The sequence below is a fragment of the Silene latifolia genome, chromosome X (genome assembly GCF_048544455.1).
Source record: "Silene latifolia isolate original U9 population chromosome X, ASM4854445v1, whole genome shotgun sequence".
In the NCBI taxonomy this organism is placed as follows: domain Eukaryota; kingdom Viridiplantae; phylum Streptophyta; class Magnoliopsida; order Caryophyllales; family Caryophyllaceae; genus Silene; species Silene latifolia.
This window is the reverse complement of record NC_133537.1, coordinates 342,670,751-342,688,543: the sequence shown is the minus strand read 5'-3', so window position 1 is coordinate 342,688,543 and position 17,793 is coordinate 342,670,751. Positions and strand designations below refer to the sequence as shown.

At 37.4% G+C, this 17,793-nt stretch overlaps 2 protein-coding genes across 2 annotated transcripts; both read right to left on the bottom strand.

The window, feature by feature from the left end:
- Positions 1–2,047: 2,047 nt before the first annotated feature.
- LOC141619661 (protein BONZAI 3-like) lies at positions 2,048–9,157 on the bottom strand. Its single transcript, XM_074436679.1, has 16 exons — positions 8,659–9,157; positions 7,948–7,995; positions 7,705–7,853; positions 7,514–7,562; positions 7,359–7,415; positions 7,030–7,209; positions 6,798–6,932; positions 6,434–6,495; positions 6,251–6,341; positions 6,045–6,159; positions 5,856–5,932; positions 5,640–5,777; positions 5,336–5,500; positions 5,133–5,246; positions 4,612–4,708; positions 2,048–2,313 (listed from the first exon to the last, which is right to left on the bottom strand). Exons 1-16 carry the CDS (start codon positions 8,791–8,793, stop codon positions 2,219–2,221), a joined length of 1,707 nt encoding a protein of 568 aa, XP_074292780.1. The 5' UTR covers positions 8,794–9,157; the 3' UTR covers positions 2,048–2,218.
- A 1,489-nt stretch (positions 9,158–10,646) lies between these two features.
- On the bottom strand, positions 10,647–17,785 carry LOC141619660 (protein BONZAI 3-like). The gene is made up of 18 exons (XM_074436678.1): positions 17,705–17,785; positions 15,802–15,871; positions 15,363–15,475; positions 15,025–15,072; positions 14,417–14,565; positions 14,276–14,324; positions 14,108–14,164; positions 13,767–13,946; positions 13,546–13,680; positions 13,346–13,407; positions 13,011–13,101; positions 12,799–12,913; positions 12,610–12,686; positions 12,361–12,498; positions 11,967–12,131; positions 11,768–11,881; positions 11,148–11,244; positions 10,647–10,783 (listed from the first exon to the last, which is right to left on the bottom strand). The coding sequence occupies exons 1-18, from the start codon at positions 17,705–17,707 to the stop codon at positions 10,689–10,691; spliced, it is 1,758 nt and encodes a 585-aa protein (XP_074292779.1). The 5' UTR covers positions 17,708–17,785; the 3' UTR covers positions 10,647–10,688.
- Positions 17,786–17,793: the final 8 nt, after the last annotated feature.

Here is a 17,793-nt window from a genome sequence, read left to right as displayed (position 1 = left end):
CGCAAAATTTGAGTAGCAATGGAAGACATTTGGGGGTACCGGTATGACATGGAACTACCATTCGTCGAACCTCGGATAATTGTGAAAAATGTATTAACGCTCGTTTAATACTCGTTAGTTGAGGCTGAATCGAATAGGTTAACTCCTGAAATGACCTTGGACGCGTGATTGAAAAACAGGGAGAAAAAGAAACAGGGTCTGGTACGACCTCCCGAACGGCTCAAATTGAAGTGTATAATACACGGTTTTTCGGGATTCCAGGGTCCCGGAACAAAATTCTCCGGAAATCACATAGAAAGTTCCCCGGGTCAGATAAAGCGGCCACGCAAAATTTGAGTAGCAACGGAAGACATTTGGGGGTGCCAATATGACATGGAACCAGCATTCGTCGAACCTCGGATAATCGTGAAAAATGTGTTAATGCTCGTTTAATGCTCGTTATTTGAGACTGAATCGAATAGGTGAACTCCTGAAATGACCTCGGACGCGTGATTGAAAAACAGGGAGAAAAAAAACAGGGTCCAGTATGACCTCCCGAACGGTCAAATTGAAGTGTATAATACACGGTTTTTCGGGATTCCAGGGTCCCGGAACAAAATTCTCCGGAAATCACATAGATAGTTACCCGGGTCAGATAAAGCGGCCACCCAAAATTTGAGTAGCAACGGAAGATATTTGGGGGTGTCGGTATGACATGGAACTAGCATTCGTCTAACCTCGGATAATCGTGAAAAATGTATTAATTGTGTGGAGTATTTATGACCTAAGTTGATGCCTTTTAGACTTCGAGTCTGTTACTCTCGGATGGCTTACCTGATTTACAGGCTATCACGTATACCCAATGATTTATTCAGTGCGTATTAAAGATAACGGATGCGGATTCCCTCCGTCATAAAAATAAAAATTATTATGTTAGACAAAAGAATGTGTACTGTCACATATTGAGTTACAATTTGTGTATTTAAACTTGTATCAAGTCTTAGTCAAGTTATTTATATCGAGTCATTCAAGTCAATTAACTTTACCACACACCAAGGTTATATTGATAAAGATTAAAGAAGACATAGTGACTGAGTCAAGAGTTAACGAAATTAGGGGTGAGAAATTTCAGTAAGAGCGAAAAACTAATACGGAGTAGTAATACTAACACAATAATAAACTAAAGAAAAATCAAAATTTTTAACTAAAAGTTGTAATCTTTTAAATGGGTGCGACCGCCCCTACGAATCCCGCCTGGCTACGTTACTAGTCTCAGTTAATAATGTATGTTTCCTTATTCCTCGGTAAGTCTTGCTTAAGACGGATCAAATACTACTCCATGATGGTAATAAAGAGTACTTTTGACATTTCTTAGACAACTTACCATATGCTTTGGTATATATTTGACCCGTCTTAAATTAAGATGTATAATGCACGTCTTAAATGAAAATTTATGTTCCTTTTTAGAGATGTTTGGTATAACAATAAATAATTGTACGTGGACTTTATAAATAATTGTACGTGGACTTTATACTACCCCATGATGGTAATAAAGACAAAATTTTTGACATTTCTTAGACAACTTATCATATGATTTGGTATGAATTCAACCCATCTTTAATTAAGACCGATAATTGTACGTGGACTTTATAGTCTACTTGCATGTTCAACTTTTAAAAAACATGGTCCATAATCGAACGTAAATTTCCGGGTGCAACGTAAAACGTTAGATTAGCACAGAGATGTCAGATGTGTTCGTCAGAAAGGACGAGAGGATTCATCAATATGCGCGTATTTTGCAACTTTGCAGACACATCGAACTTGCATGGAAGAATTCCAGCACTGATTACGTCGTAAGCGTACTGCAAATCTGCAATGAGTAATACGTAATGAATAATACTCCCTCCAAATCAGACTAATGGTAACATGATAAAAAATGGAATTTTTAAGGAAAAAGGGTAAAAACAGGGGTAAAGAGGGGAAAAAATAGGTGGAGTATGTAATTGTGGGTTGATAGATGAGATATGTAATGACATTTTGTGTAAATATCAAAAGAGTATAAGAATAACTTGGTAATGTTGTTGGTCAAATAAGGAATGTTACCATTGGTGTAGTACGGAGGGAGTACGTTTTTGTGTTATTAATATATTCAACAAAAGAATGTGTCACAAATTGAATTTACATATATGTTATATAATTACAACTTCCTTTTTGATTCATCCGACCAGAAGTAAAATTGTTAGCCGAGAGGTTGGATGTTTTTACCGCTCATGTACGTAAGGAACTGATGAGGTAGTTTTGCCAGGAGGGTCTCGATAGACGATATCTGTCCAGCTGCACGGTTTAAACCAAAGTTCATATCATCGGTTTTTATACTGACCATCGTCCATCGGTATAGGCACATACACAGACTCGAAGACTTATTGAGCCAAGTACTCGCTAGAAAGTCTAATGACACATAAATTTAGGGTTATTTCATAAAAATAATCCATCTTATTGGTGGTCTGCAATAATCACTTCATCCTATCAATAATCCCAATTAAATCCAACTTAAGCATCATACCTTCTAATAATGAACCAACTGATATTTTCTTAAGTTTACGTTGGAATATTTGATAGTTTTTTGACAACCTAGCTGGTATATGTGATGTTTATGTGTAATATTTTCAAGTGATGAATCAAGTACTTGGTTTTATTAGAAGGTATGGTGCTTAGGTTAGATTTAATTGAGATTATTGATAGGATGGAGTGATTATTGCATAACACCAATAGGATGGATTATTGTTATGAAATAACCCTAAATTAAAAGCAGACCGTAAATAAGAAAAAAAAAACTAAGGGTCTGTTAAGATTATAGAGGGGAGATTGCATAAAGTAATTGTATTGATAATAGTTGTGTTATTGATATAAGTAGAATGATCGGTATTTATAATACCTTACCAGAAACCCTAAGCATTACTAAAACCCTAGAGACAGTCAGACGTAGCCATCACTACTAAACCCTAATGGGTCTAATATCATCCTAATACCCTCCCGCAATCGTAAAGGCAGTAAGTAGTACGAACTTTACGATTGGAGAAATACAAAGAAAATATAAAAAGAAAAATACAAGCAGATAATAATTAAAATAAAAACATGGATTTTCAAATCTTCACGAATCTTCTTTATGAAAAACTTCTCATCGTCGCAAGGCAGTATATATTGCGTATAGGACTCGCCAGACACTTCTTTTTGGGTGCGTATAGGACTCGCCAGACAATTTCTTGCGTAACTCGCCAGTCTTTTTGGGTGCGTAACTCGCCAGTTTTTTCAGTGCGTAACTCGCCAGTTTTTCAGTGCGTAACTCGCCAGTTTTTTCAGTGCGTGACTCGCCAGTTTTTTTCAGTGCGTAACTCGCCAGTTTTTTTCTCAGTGCGTAACTCGCCAGTTTTTTTTTTCGGTGCTACCTTGGTCAGAATTGATGATTTTCGAAAGAGAAGAATCACGATTTTTTTTTTTTTTTTAGGTTTGGGCAATTTATTCTCGGTAAAAAAATGGAAAATCGACAAAAGTCGAAACACAGCGCACAACATTAGCACCTCATCATCAGTCATCCCTTCAATAAGTAATGATGAGATGAAAACAAATCATATGAATAAATGAATATGGCTGTATGCGCATACAATTATCGGCACTGATATTTTGAGAGTTTTTTTTTTTTTTTTTTTTTTTTAAATGACTGTATGCGCATACAATTATCGGCACTGATATTTTGAGAGTTTTTTTTTTTTTTTTTTTTTTTTTTTTTTAAATCCCGCCGGAGGGCACCGTAATTCATTAGTCCCTCCGGCAGGGCGGCGGAAGATCGTTTTTAGGCCTCAAGAGCGTGAGGCTCTGATACCATGTTAAGATTATAGAGGGGAGATTGCATAAAGTAATTGTATTGATAATAGTTGTGTTATTGATATAAGTAGAATGATCGGTATTTATAATACCTTACCAGAAACCCTAAGCATTACTAAAACCCTAGAGACAGTCAGACGTAGCCATCACTACTAAACCCTAATGGGCCTAATATCATCCTAATAGGGTCTTCGGCACAAAGACTTGACTTTAAGTTTTGTCAAACAATACCTAAAACATTTTTAAGTTATAAGGATGAAAATGAAGTGTTTAGAGTGTCGCGTTAGGTTGTATTTAAGACAAAGTCAAGGATAGTTGATAGATGACGAAAATGCACATTGAAGTGAGACACCGGAAACTAAGAGCATCCGCAAAGGTGGGGAGGTGCCTCCCCATATGTCCTCTCTCTCCTCATATGGGGCTCCTCATTGTTGCACAAAGCTCCCCAACATTTGGGGTTGCACTGTTTTTAGAGGAGCTCCCCAAAAAAAAAAGTAAGGCAATTTGTGTTACTTTTGGGGAGGTTCCCAAATTTTTGTGTGTGAATTGGAGAACCCCATTGTTGCATAAATGTAATTATGAAATGGGGAGGGTAAATGGAAAAGTTAGTGGAAGATGAGGTGGACGAATAAGAAAAGGAAAGAGAAGATATGAGGAGCCTCGCCTTTGCGGATGCTCTAATGCTCAAACTCTAAGGAAATATAATACCCGGACTTCCAGATTTACATGAATGCAGGGGAGTAGACTAACCATCCACCTCTGGCATTGGCATGAACTGTACTATGTCGCGCGCAGCTAGCTTTCCTTCAGAACTCTTCAATGGACCACCAGAAACACCATCAAGAATCTATATATTCAATTGCAACAAATCAAACACATCATATCAGTGAAATAAGCGGCTTCCAAGGAGATAGATACGTCATATGTGTACTCTTGGCAAAATTGACCTGACGTGAACACAAAAATATTACTCCGTACCACAATTCTACAAACCCAAATATGATCAACATCAGAGCCTTAGTCTCAAAATGATTTGGAGTCGGCTAACATGAATCATCATCTGAAACCGTCTAGGGCATCCAATAGGGCTAACAACCCACAACTTATTTGGAACAAAATCCTAACCAGCATATTCTAAATCGACACAAACCTAAGCCAACGCAATAAGAACGCACTCAAAATGACTTAACCCGATCCAAAAATCCCGTCTGGGTGTAGATATGTCACATATGTGTACGTAAGTAATAGAAATGAACACCAAATTTACTTGCCTTCATCTGAGCAAAATCTGAGTTTCCAACGCCTACGATAAGGACCGACAGGGGCAGCTCAGATGCCTTCACCAACGCATCAATAGCCTCTTGAAGATCTGTTAGCACGCCATCCTAGAATAACATACATTATAATGACAGAGTCATTGACCAATACAGACAAAGGGATGGAGTGTGCAAGGCTCTTCTTTTCGCCAACCTACCGTGATAAGAAGCAATACATAGTACTTGTAGTTGTTACGAAACATAGATTTTTCAGCGATACTTGAAGCTTTGTCGATTACTTTGCCAACTAAGGTCGGTCCAGCCAGCCCTACGTTCTGGAGGGAATAAGCATATGCACCCTTGATCCCTTCAACACCGTCAACCTACCAGAGATTAAGCACTTCTCATCAAATTCTGTTAACATACGAGGATAAAGATCTTACGAATTTTGTATCAGCAGATGAATAAGATTTGCATCTGCTGTACAATATCGTTTACTTATAATAATTTTGTCAGCATTACCTCTGAAGCATGTGGAGTCAAATTGAGATTAAAACAGTAAGAAACATTGCCATCTGGTATTCTTCCACCAAAACCCCAGGCAGGAAATCGCTTGTCCGAATCATAAAACTGCAGAACGTCCCCGACCTCTACTATAGCCTGCAAGAAAGCCATTCAGAATTTAAGTAAACTTTATATGTAAGTCGTTAAGTGCTATGGAAAGCGAGGGACCCTTACGCGTTGGTATGCATTCAATTGGCCAGAGGGATCGATATAATGCAGTGACTGTGGAAGTCTTGGGTTTCCATTAGAAGCTGCAGAAGATAGGGAAAAATAAGCACATTAAACAGGAATGATAACAATATACAAAATTCTTGTATGTTTGTGGCAGCGTAAGGATGGGACAAAGTTATGAAGGAGATGTACAAGTAAAATCGACAGCAACCATGAAATTGAGCTCAAATCCGCTAGAGAGGTAATCAAGAAAGCTATAAGTCTGTATTTCACGATACATGTCTACAAATAGTTGACCCTTCAAGACCTAAAAAAAATGGAAATGAAGAAGAACAAATTAATCGGGGAAAATTGCAGGTCGTGATATAAAAAACCTTAAAATGTTTTGAAGTGTACACCTTGTCATGACCGCGATGTGATACAACGAAATTGGCGCCAGCCCTCCTCGTCTGCAACTTCATAAGGTCTGACATTGATCTCTGAACTTTACTGATCCAGATATGAGCAACTTCTTGTTAACTTCTTGTAAACAGCTAGGTGACAAAAACATTAAACAAAATACAGATTTCTACAATTCTTACCCAATAAGTTCATGATTGCCACTTGAATTGTAATCAAAACACTCGATAATTAATGGATTATCCTGAAAGTTAAGGAGTATAGAAGTGAAAACTCAAGACAACTAAAATTTATATTTGAATGAAGACACTTAAGGCCCTGTTCTGTTCGGCGGAAAAGAGCTGAACTGAACTGAAAGCTTAGCTAAACTGAACTGAATTAAATGGAGCTGAGCTGAACTCTAATGAGCTAAAATTAAGCCAGAAAGAGCAGGGCCTTAATGCAGAGCATACTCGACTTGATCATATCAAGTGTGCTCATGAGCGGACCTCGTATGAAACTTAGAGGAACTTAGGTAATGATGTTGTTCTGGAACGAGGTACATACCTTGCTTACAATTTGTTGCATGGTCAGGTAAACAGGCTGCCATGTTGGGTTCAAATTGTTGTCAATCACTTCTGTTTTACAAACTGGAATAGTTGCTCCACTCTCGGCATTTCGGGATATTTTCAAAAAGGGATCCTAAAAGTACCATGTGAAAAGGTATTTAGTCAGCAAGGCAAAGAAATATACCTTGAAACATCTTCATTATCAGCTTCATGGCAAGATATTAACTTACACTTAAAGAAAACACGTCGTTATTCGTTAGGTTGGTGCAACGGAATACAATCTCCACGGTAGTTTTAGATTCTGCCGTTTCTTCTGTGTGGACTGTCAACGTGCCTAAGCGTCCTTCATAACCCTGTCGGTTTTTGTTCTGAATATTTATAGTTGATTGCTGATTTTGTTTAGTGACAACCTGATGAATTCAAATGAGACAAATCGCAGTTCAGTTTCCGGTGCTTTCAAATGAGAGAATTTAAGGGATCAGAGGAATATGATGCAATTTAAGGTGCCTCACTCTAGGTACAAAAACATTCATTTTCAAGGCTTGCAGACGAGTTTTACCTCGGATAAATAACAACTGGCTTCCCCAAGGTAATCTTGTTCATTCAAGTTAATATCCTGCAATGAACAATTTGAGACTTGTGAATATTGGTTATCATAAGAGAGCTGCACACTAATTGCGTGCATCAGTTTTTAAAAGACGACTAGCAAAGTACCTTTACTGGTATGTTATAGAATTTTGTGTCGATGTCATATATACGGAACCTGGATGATGAAATAGAGATTGTTCAAGAATCAGAGTTAAGTGATGGTTTCAGTTGAAGAAGAATTAGTGTTGTATTCGTAGAAGAAAAGATGACAAAAAAGTTGATTACTTGAGACTTGCGAGTTATAAACAGTGTCTTACTCTAAACGCAGTCCAATCTCAAAGTTGTAAACAATGCGAATTTTTTGTATCCAGGAAGGACTCAAATTGTTCAAAATCACTTCAGTACGGCCGAGTTCCTCAAGTGTCCCGTCTGGTTTTTTCTTGTACACCACAGCCATTGGATCACTCTACGAAAAATAAAATGAATATTAATCTGCATAAATGAATATTAATGTGCTAATTGGTGTTTAGCCTGTGCAGAAAAATAACAAAGAAGTATACCTTTGAGAAGATGCCACGAGCACGCAGCTTTTTCGCTGACAAAGTTAACTGCAGTCAATACAAAAGTGGACAAAAACAAATTAGCCCTTCGACTAAATGCAATCCTGGTAAATGGCTACATTGTCAATGAGGAGCAGCAACAAGAAAGAGACGAGAATCTCAAATCAGGGAACTCGTCAACATGCTAAAGCCTATTAGTCTCTTTCAAGTTTTAATCTACAGCTGATACTGAAGCTGACCGAAAGTCTGACATCATTTCATATCTCTCACTTTTATAATGCAGCGTGGTATTAAATTGTGGAAAATATATGTTTGTGACGAGGGAACTTGTAAGAATGTGAATGTTAATACAGATGATCATTGAATCAGTTGAAATTACCAATTCTACTCCTAGTTTCAGTCATCATCTATACCAGAAAAGTTACCAATTCAGATAACAGTCGGACCGATTTTGCTAGCTATTCTTCAACTGATGCTTTATCACATATTTCAAACAGAAGAATTACATTGACACCCAAATAAAGAATTCTAAGTTTTATGAGTATAACTTTCCAAACAAGAGCGCCTAATGTGCAAGAAAGAACAACACCCCCACAAAAACATCTAAGCTACTTTCACATGTTTTTAAAAAAAATGTAAAGAAATGGCTGAGACGTCCAAATAAGAATACATAAGGAAATGATCGTGACGAAAGTAGTTTGTAAAACAAACCTCAAGGTCGGAAAACATGGATTGAAGACCATGAGCCTTATAAAAGTGATCAATAGCATGATTGGGTTGATAACCATTTCCAGGATTTCTTCCTACGGGTTGTTTCCCAGTTCCATTAGACAAACATGGACCCATTTCCACTTCTTTGTATACCCTCTTTAAGGTGCTATTTTTTTCCGTATTGACTAGGAATATCCCTATCGACTGTCGATGCAGTCTCTATAGCAAAACAAAATGTTGTACTACTATGATCAAATGAAGTTTGGGAAATATTTTCGAAGGGTGTTGTTGGGGAAATGGGTTTTGTAATTGGCAACTTTTTGGGATCTTTGATGCCAATTCCAAAAATTTTCATTTCTTCTTTCCCCTTATAAAGGAAAGCATGAGGAATACTAGTACACTCAAAAGAAACAGTCTACAATACCTTGGTAAATGCCAGTACACCCAAAGAAAAGGTCTTTAGTACCAATTTGGTCATTTCCAATTTCTCCCACCTTCATTATATTGTCAGCGGTTCAGATTTTATCCTAAAACGATATAACAGTCGCAATTTCAAGTAATGAACGACGATGTGAGTCGGTTGATTGCATGTACAAAATACACTTATACATGAACTTTACATGTAATAACTCTAATGGCATGGGATTTCCAACTTACTAAAGCGATTGATAAACAATATGGAGGAATTGAAATTTATGGAAAGTTCCAAACGTGAATTACGGAAACCAAACAACCTACTCCGTATCATTTTTACAATTCACAAAAATTAGAGTTCAAGGAACATTTTTCTAAAGGCAAACAAACAACTCTATAGTTTGTCCTAAAAGATGGCAACGGATCCCGTATTCTGTCCAGATCCGACGGGTCGGACCTGAAATGCAATATTTTGGATCCAGTGGATATGAATATGGGTCGGATCCATATACATAGAAACGAATCTGAATATGGATTCTATCAATCCATCTTTTCCATAATCGAACGCAAGTTACCCAGCGCAACATATATAACCTTAGAATAGTAAAAGGGATGTGTTTCGCAGAATGGATGAGGGGATTAGTCAATGTGCACGTATATGTTAACCAACTACACTACTTGGCAAGCATATCGAACTTTCATGGAAGAATTCCAGCATTTTACAGTACGGATTACGCCGTAGCGTACTGCAATGAGTAATAGGTACCAGTTGGATTTGCTTGAGACGGGTTATTTATTTTGGGCTGAAACAATAAGACGGGGTTTTGTAACCATATGACAGACAAATGTGACCATTTCTAGAAAATAAGTTACTATAAGCTGTAACTCTGGCTGGACTATTGTGGTTTCATTTGACCATAAAATAGTCACAAAATCTCGTCTTATTGTTTCAAACCAAAATGACCGTCTGAAACAAGAATTTGTGAATACGTAATGACTAATGAGCAACTACCTTTTATTATTATTATGTTCAACAAAAGAATGTCACAAATTGAATAACACACATTATATAATTGAATTTTTTGGTTTATTGGTGTTGATTAGCAAAATAATTAGGGAAGTAGTGTTCGTTTGAAAGTATTTGGGCTTATGGTGTCCACGTCATCACTTTTTATTTTTTTCCAATTTTTATATGAAACCGCTAGGAATCTTAGCGGTTTCACTTAAGATTTTTTTTTTTTATATAAAAGGCAAAACCGCTAAGAATCTTAGCGGCTTACCTACTGTCATATTGTAGTGTACCCATGTAAAATTGTTGGAAATTTGTGAAAATTTGTGGAAAACGCTAAGGACTTTAGCGGCTTTCCTAGATTTTTTTTTTTTTTTTTAACAGATACAAATATTTCGACGATGAAATTTTGTAAAGCCGCTAAGGTTCTTAGCGGCTTTACCTAAAACACGAAAAAAAAATACAAGTGATGACGTGGACACCATAAGTCCAAATACTATCAAACGAACACTACTTCCCTAATTATTTTGCTAAATAACACCAATAAACCAAAAAATTCTATATAATTACAATTTTCTTCTGATTCGTAGGACCACAAGCAAAATCGTTAGTGGAGAGGTTGCAGGTTTTTACTGTTCATGTACGCAAGGAACTGTCCCGGTAGTTCAGCCAGGAGGGTCTCGATAGACGAGATCTGTCCAGCTGCACGGTTTAAACCAAAGTTCATATCATCGGTTTTTATATTGACCATCGAGCATAAGCACGCATATCAAAGACTTATTGACACAGGTATCAGCTACTGGCTAGAGTCGAGAGACACATCAATGCGGACCTAGGACTTGAAATTTGAGGCGGCAAGATTATGGTGGAAGTGTGAAATTAGTCGTATCAAGTACACCAGGGAAAATCTTTATGGTAACAACAATTACTACCCCACGTAAGAAAATGAAACACCGGAAACTAATGCTCAAACTCTAACGGAAATATATATAATACCCAGACTTCAGATTTACATGGATGATGCATGTTAACAACTTGAATTGACAGGGGAGTAGTGTAGACTAACCATCCACCTCACGCATTGGCATGAACTGTACTATGTCGCGAGCAGCTAGCTTTCCGCCAGAACTCTTCAACGGACCACCATAATCACCGTCAAGAATCTATATATTCAATAGCAATAAATAAAACACATCATATGAGTGAAATTAAGTAAAAGGATTCCAAGGAGACGGATATGTGTAAAAAAAAAAAGGGCAGCCCGGTGCACCATGGCGTGCCCGCTAGGCAAGGGTCCGGGGAAGGGTCCCACCACAAGGGTGTAATTGGGGCAAACCTTCCCTTGCCATTTTGGAAAGAGGCCGCTCCAGGGACTTGAACCCATGACCTCACGGTCACAAAGAAACACCTTAACCGGAGACGGATAAGTGTACTCCAGGAAAAATTGACCCGACCTTAACCCGAAAATAGTATCACAATTCCACAAACCCAAATATGATTCAGTCTGCAAATCCAAAAATGACCCGCGACTTATCCGGAACAAAATCTTAGCAAGCATAATCCCAAACGACCCAAACCTAAGCTAACCCACAAAATGACAATAACCCGATCCAAAAACCCGTCTGCCAGGTCTAGATATGTCACATGTGAATATAAATAAATGACATGAACATCAAATTTACTTGCCTCCATATGCGTAAAATCCGCGTTTCCAACGCCTACAATAAGGACGGATAAGGGCAGGTCAGATGCCTTCACTAACGCATTAATAGCCTCTTCAAGATCTGATAGCACGCCATCCTAGAATGACATACATTGAAATGACTGAGTGATTGATCAAGACAGAGAGACGGAATATGCACGGCTCATCTTTTCGCCAACTTACCGTTATAAGAAGCAAGACATAGTACTTGTAGTTGTTACGTGACACAGATTCTGCAGCGATTTTTGAAGCTTTGTCGATTACTTTTCCAACTAAGGTCGGTCCAGCCAGCCCTACATTCTGGAAGGCATGAGCATAGGCAACCTTGATCCCTTGAACGCCATCAACCTACTCAGGATTGATCGTAAAACCGTGAACACGCTTCTAATTATATGCTACTCCGTAGTTGCCAAAAAAATTAAAAGGGAACAGATCTCGGACAGTATCAGCAGATGAATAAAATTTTCAAAGGGACAAAATCTTCAAATTCATTAGAGTATCCTATCCATTATGCTGACTCTGTGCAATTAAAAAAAATGGAGAAAATATGGAGCGGTCTCCCAGTTATTTGTAGTACCTCTGAATCATGTGGAGACAAATTGAGATTAAAACAGTAAGACACATTGCCATCTGGTGTTCTTCCACCAAAACCCCAGGCAGGAAATCGCTTGTCAGAATCATAAAACTGCAGAACGTCTCCAACCTCTACTATAGCCTTCAAGGAAGCCATACATAATTTATAATGTTAAGAAAAGCATAAGTTAACTCTATATGTAAGTCGCTAAGTGCTAAGCAAAGTCTAAAAGGTAAGCCGAGGTAGCCTTACCCGTTGGTACGCATTCAAGTGGCCAGAGGGATCGATATAATGCAGTGACTGTGGAAGTTTTGGGTTTCCATTGGACACTGCAGAAGATAAGGGAAAATAAGCACATTAAGCAGGAAAAATAACAATATATAAAATTCTTGCATGTTCGTGACAGCGTAAGGACGAGACAGATTTATGAAGGATATGTACAAGTAAAATCGACGGCAACCATGAAACTGAGCTCGAATCCACTAGACAGGTAATCGAGAAAGCTGTAAGTCTGTTTCTCACGATACATATCTACAAATAGTTCACCCTTCAAGACCTGAAAAAAAAAAATGGAAGCGAGAACGACAAATTAATCACGGATAAATACAGCGCTCATGATCTAAAAGTATCTGAAATTGTTTTGAAGTGTACACCTTGTCACGACCGCGATGTGTTACAACAAAATTGGTGCCAGACTTCTCCCTATGCAACTTTTTAAGGTCCAACATTGATCTTTGAACTTTGCTGGTCAACAACAACAACAACAACAACATCAGAGCCTTAGTCCTAAAATGATTTGGGGTCGGCTGACATGAATCATCATCTGAAACCGTCTAGGGCATCCAATAGGGTTCCACAATATACAGAGCTTTAAGTAAAAAGAGATGGAAAAGCATAGTAGAATATTAAAAATAATATGATAATAATGGTGAAAATAAAATAGTAATAAGTAAACAATATTCAAAATACAGGTTTTTACAATTCTTACCCAATAAGCTCATGATTGCCATTTGAATCATAGTCAAAACACTCCATGATTAACGGATTATCCTGAAAGTTAAGGAGTACAAAATTGAAATATGAAGACAGCTATAATTTACTTGATCAACGTATATCAACTGTGCTTAAGACTCAAGAGTGGACACATTGTCGTTCTTGGATCTGTATTTGTGGAAACGAGGTACGTACCTTGCTTACAATTTGTTGCATGGTCAGGCAAACAGGCTGCCATGTTGGGTTCAAATTGTTATCAATCACTTCTGTCTTACAAACTGGAATAGTTGCTCCGCTCTCAGCATTTCGAGATATTTTCAAAAAAGGATCCTGAAAGAAGGTATTTAATCAGCAAGGCAAATAAGACTACCTAGAAACATCTTCATTATCAGCTTCATGGCAAGATATTAACTTACACTTAAAGAAAACACATCTTTATTCGTTAGGTTGGTGCAACGGAATACAATCTCCACGGTAGTTTTAGATTCTGCCGTTTCCTCTGTGTGGACTGTCAACGTGCCTAAGCGTCCTGGATTACCCTGCCGGCTTTTGTTCTGAATATTTATAGTTAATTCCTGACTTGGTTTGGTTACGATCTGATAAATTCAAATAACAGAAATTACAGTTCAGTTTCCTGTGCTTTCAAGCAAGATAAGTTTGGGTGTATTTAAGGCGCGACTTATTTTTAGCGTAAAAATAATCATCTTAAACACTTGCAGACGAGTATGTGTAACATAGCTTAATTAGAACTGTTTACCTCAGATAAAAAACAGCTGGCTTCCCCAAGGTAATCTTGTTCACTCAAGTTAAGATTCTACCACGAAAAATTTGAGACTTGTGAATATTTGTTATATCATTATCGAACTTCACACTAATAGTTTTTGAAAGACTGCTAGCAACTGCTTTTGCAAATAGCTAAAAGTACCTTTACTGGTATGTTATAGAATTTTGTATCAACATCATATATACGAAACCTGCGTGAAAAAATAGAGAATACTCGAACTCAGAATCAAGTTATGCTTTCAGTTGAAAGTTGATTAGTTGAGAGTTATAAACAAAGTCATACTCTAAATGCTGTACAATCTCAAAGTTGTAAGCAATGGGTATTTTTTGTATCCAGGAAGGACTCAAACTGTTCAAAATAACTTCAGTACGGCCGAGTTCCAGCAGTGTCCCATCGCGATTTTTCATGTACACCACAGCCATTGGATCACTCTACAAAAAAAAAAAAAAAAAAAAAGAAGAAGAATATAAATGTAAAGGCATAGTCCTAGTAGAATCGGCTTCAGCTAACATGGACCTTTGTGGAACCGTCATTATGACATGGCAAAACTTAGTAGTACAAAATTAAAATAGTTTTATATGTCAAAGTGATTAATATTTGCTGCAGAATTGAAACTACAGAAATACAAGTTTTACATTTAAAGGAAAGATAACACACAGGACCCTTGCAGTGATTAGTTACTGTCGAAGCCGTCTAATAATTTACACAATTCACCCTGTCTATTATCAATGACTATAGCAATGTCAAAACTGAAAAATGTATAACATAGCTAGAAAGCTCACTTAGAAATCTATAGTCATCAGTCATGCTAAAAACTAAATGCAATGTTAAATGTGTTAAGACTTTAAGAGGGGTTTTAGCCTGTGCAGGGAAATAACAAAGAAGTATACCTTTGAGAAGATGTCACAATCTCGTAATTTTGTCGCTGACAAAGTTAACTGCAGTCAACAGAGAGGTGAACAAAAAAAAATTAGCCCTTCAACACCAGTGAAGTTGCTAAAACAAGGGTAAGACTGTGTACACATCAGAACACCATCATTTGTTACCATATCACATATTTCCAACAGAAGAAATCACATTGACACCATAAACAATTTTAAATTTTACGAGTATATTTCCAGATAAACACCTTAGGTGGGTTTACATCAAAACGTAAGGAAATGCAGAGACGTACAAATGAGGAATACATAAAGAAATGATCGGGACGAAGGTAGTTTTGAAAACAAACCTCAAGGTGGAAAAACATGGGTTGAAGACCATGGGCCTTATAAAAGTGATCAATAGCACCATTGAAGACTTGACCATTTCCATGATTTGCAGGCATGTTTCCTGTTCCTACAGCTTGTTTCCCACCCTTTCCATCAGACAAACATGCACCCATTTCCACTTCTTTGTCTACTCTTTTTAAGAGTTGCAAGTATTTTTTTCGTATTGACCAAGAATATCCCTTATCGACTGACAGGCCAGTCTCTATAACAATACAGAATGTTGTACTACTATGATCAAAATGAACTTTGGAAATATTTTTCAAATGGGAAGTGGGTTTTGTAATTGGCAACTTTTTGGGATTATTTTGGTGCCAATTCCAAATTTTTCCATTTCTTCTTTCCCCTTTAAAGGCAAGTATGATGAATACTAGTACACTCAAAAGAAAGAGTCTACAATACCTTGGTAAATGCCAGTACACCCAAAGAAAAGGTCTTTAGTGCCAATTTGATCATTTCCAATTTCTCCCACCTTCATTATATTGCCAGCGGTTCAGATTTTATCCGAAAACGATATAACAGTCGTGATTTCAAGTAATGAACGACGATGTGGGTCGGTTTATTGCATGTAGGAATTACACTTATATATAAGCTTTCACTTCACATAAATTTACATTGGTTGCATGTAGAAACTCTAATGGCATGGGATTCCAACTTACCAAAGGGCTAGATAAGCCATTTCCTCCATTATGGAGAAATTGAAATTGAAATTAATGGAAAGTCCCAAATGTGAATTGTGGGTAGTGGAAACCAATCAACCTATCATTTTTACATTTCACAACAACTAGGGTTCCTATGTTTTTTAGAGGGCAACTAAACAACTCTTCTATTAGTCTAGGAATAAGCAACTTAAGGTCCGGACCAAATCAGACCGAATGCATTTAGATTCGGTCTTCCGTCCACACTGTGAAATTTCGGTTTTCGGTCTAGTTTAGGCAAAGATTGGTTCATTTACGCTCAGACTATGAACCGAAATTTATCAAAGTAACATAGTGGATTATTTTATTTGATTTAATGAAATTTAAATTTATCGTATTTGAAATAGGGTAAATATTGGTTTTTGGTCAACTTCGATCTAAGACATGACCAAACCAAAATATTTGGGTTTAGTCCGGTCCAAAAAAGAACTTTGTAGGTCCGATCTGAAACCCTCCGACTTATTTTTTTGGTCTTCGGTCCTACTAAGTCTTGTTCGGTGAGTCCAGTCTTGAACCGATGCTCACTCTACAATAGTTTATCGTAAGTTTCTTAATGTTGGTTATGGTCTAAAGCGACTTCAATTTGGTGCATATTTTCATTATAAGCGTATTCATTTTATCTTTAATCTTGAATCCTACCTGTTTTATTACTATACTTTTACTTTATTGTCACACCGTCTCCCAGACAACTTACTCGTGAATCCTACCAGTTTGTATGCGTTTGGTTGCATGCCAAAGAATTAACACACCGAGCTTGCATACAAAATTTCCGGCATTTTATGATACAAACGTTCAGTGGGAAAAATTCGATTCCTTGCTAAAAATAAGCATCAAAGATTGCATTGCAAAAAAAATAAAAAAATGATGGCATTACATTATTTTCACACTCATACAGCTTTCCTTTTAATTCAAGGGACCAATTTACAAATAATTCTTTGGCATGCAACCAAACAAGCAAATATTGTTAATTGAGAGGTTTGAGGTTTTTACTGTTCATATAAGCAAGGAACTGCTGAGGTAATTCTGCCAAGAGGGTCTCAATAGATGATATCTGCCCAGCTGCACGGTTCAAACCCAAGTTCAGTCCACCGTTCCGTAATCCGTATATTGACCATCGACATTCGACCATAAGCATACATCCAAAAGTTCAAAGACTTACAGACCAGGTACTGATTAAAGACACGTCTCTAAAGGCGGAACTAGGATTTGAAACTTACATTATGTATTCTCTATCAAATTTCATGTGTTTCTCCGGGGTGGTAAGAAACTAGGAACTAAAGAGCGGAAATCATAAGGGTATTAGCTACTGGTCGACTACTACAGTACTAACCCTCATAGCCTCTTTAGGCCGTCCAAGATTTATCCATTTACCGGAGTCCAAATAAATGAAATGCAAGATAGTTGGTTACTCGGTTTACTCAAATCGATGGCGTAAGCACCTGTGTCATTCAGACTCGGCTTCTCTAGTTTTGACAGAGAATTTCCTAGATCATTTTCAGGGTTAAGGCTTATGTATGTACTTGAGATAAAGTCATGGATAAGTGAGGGAGCCTCCAGATTTACATGAATGTAAAACAATTTGACAGTAGTAGAGTTAGTAGACTAACCATCCACTTCACGCATCGGCATAAACTGTACTATATCGCGAGCAGCTAGCGTTCCTGTAGAACTCTTTAATGAACCACCACCATCGGCA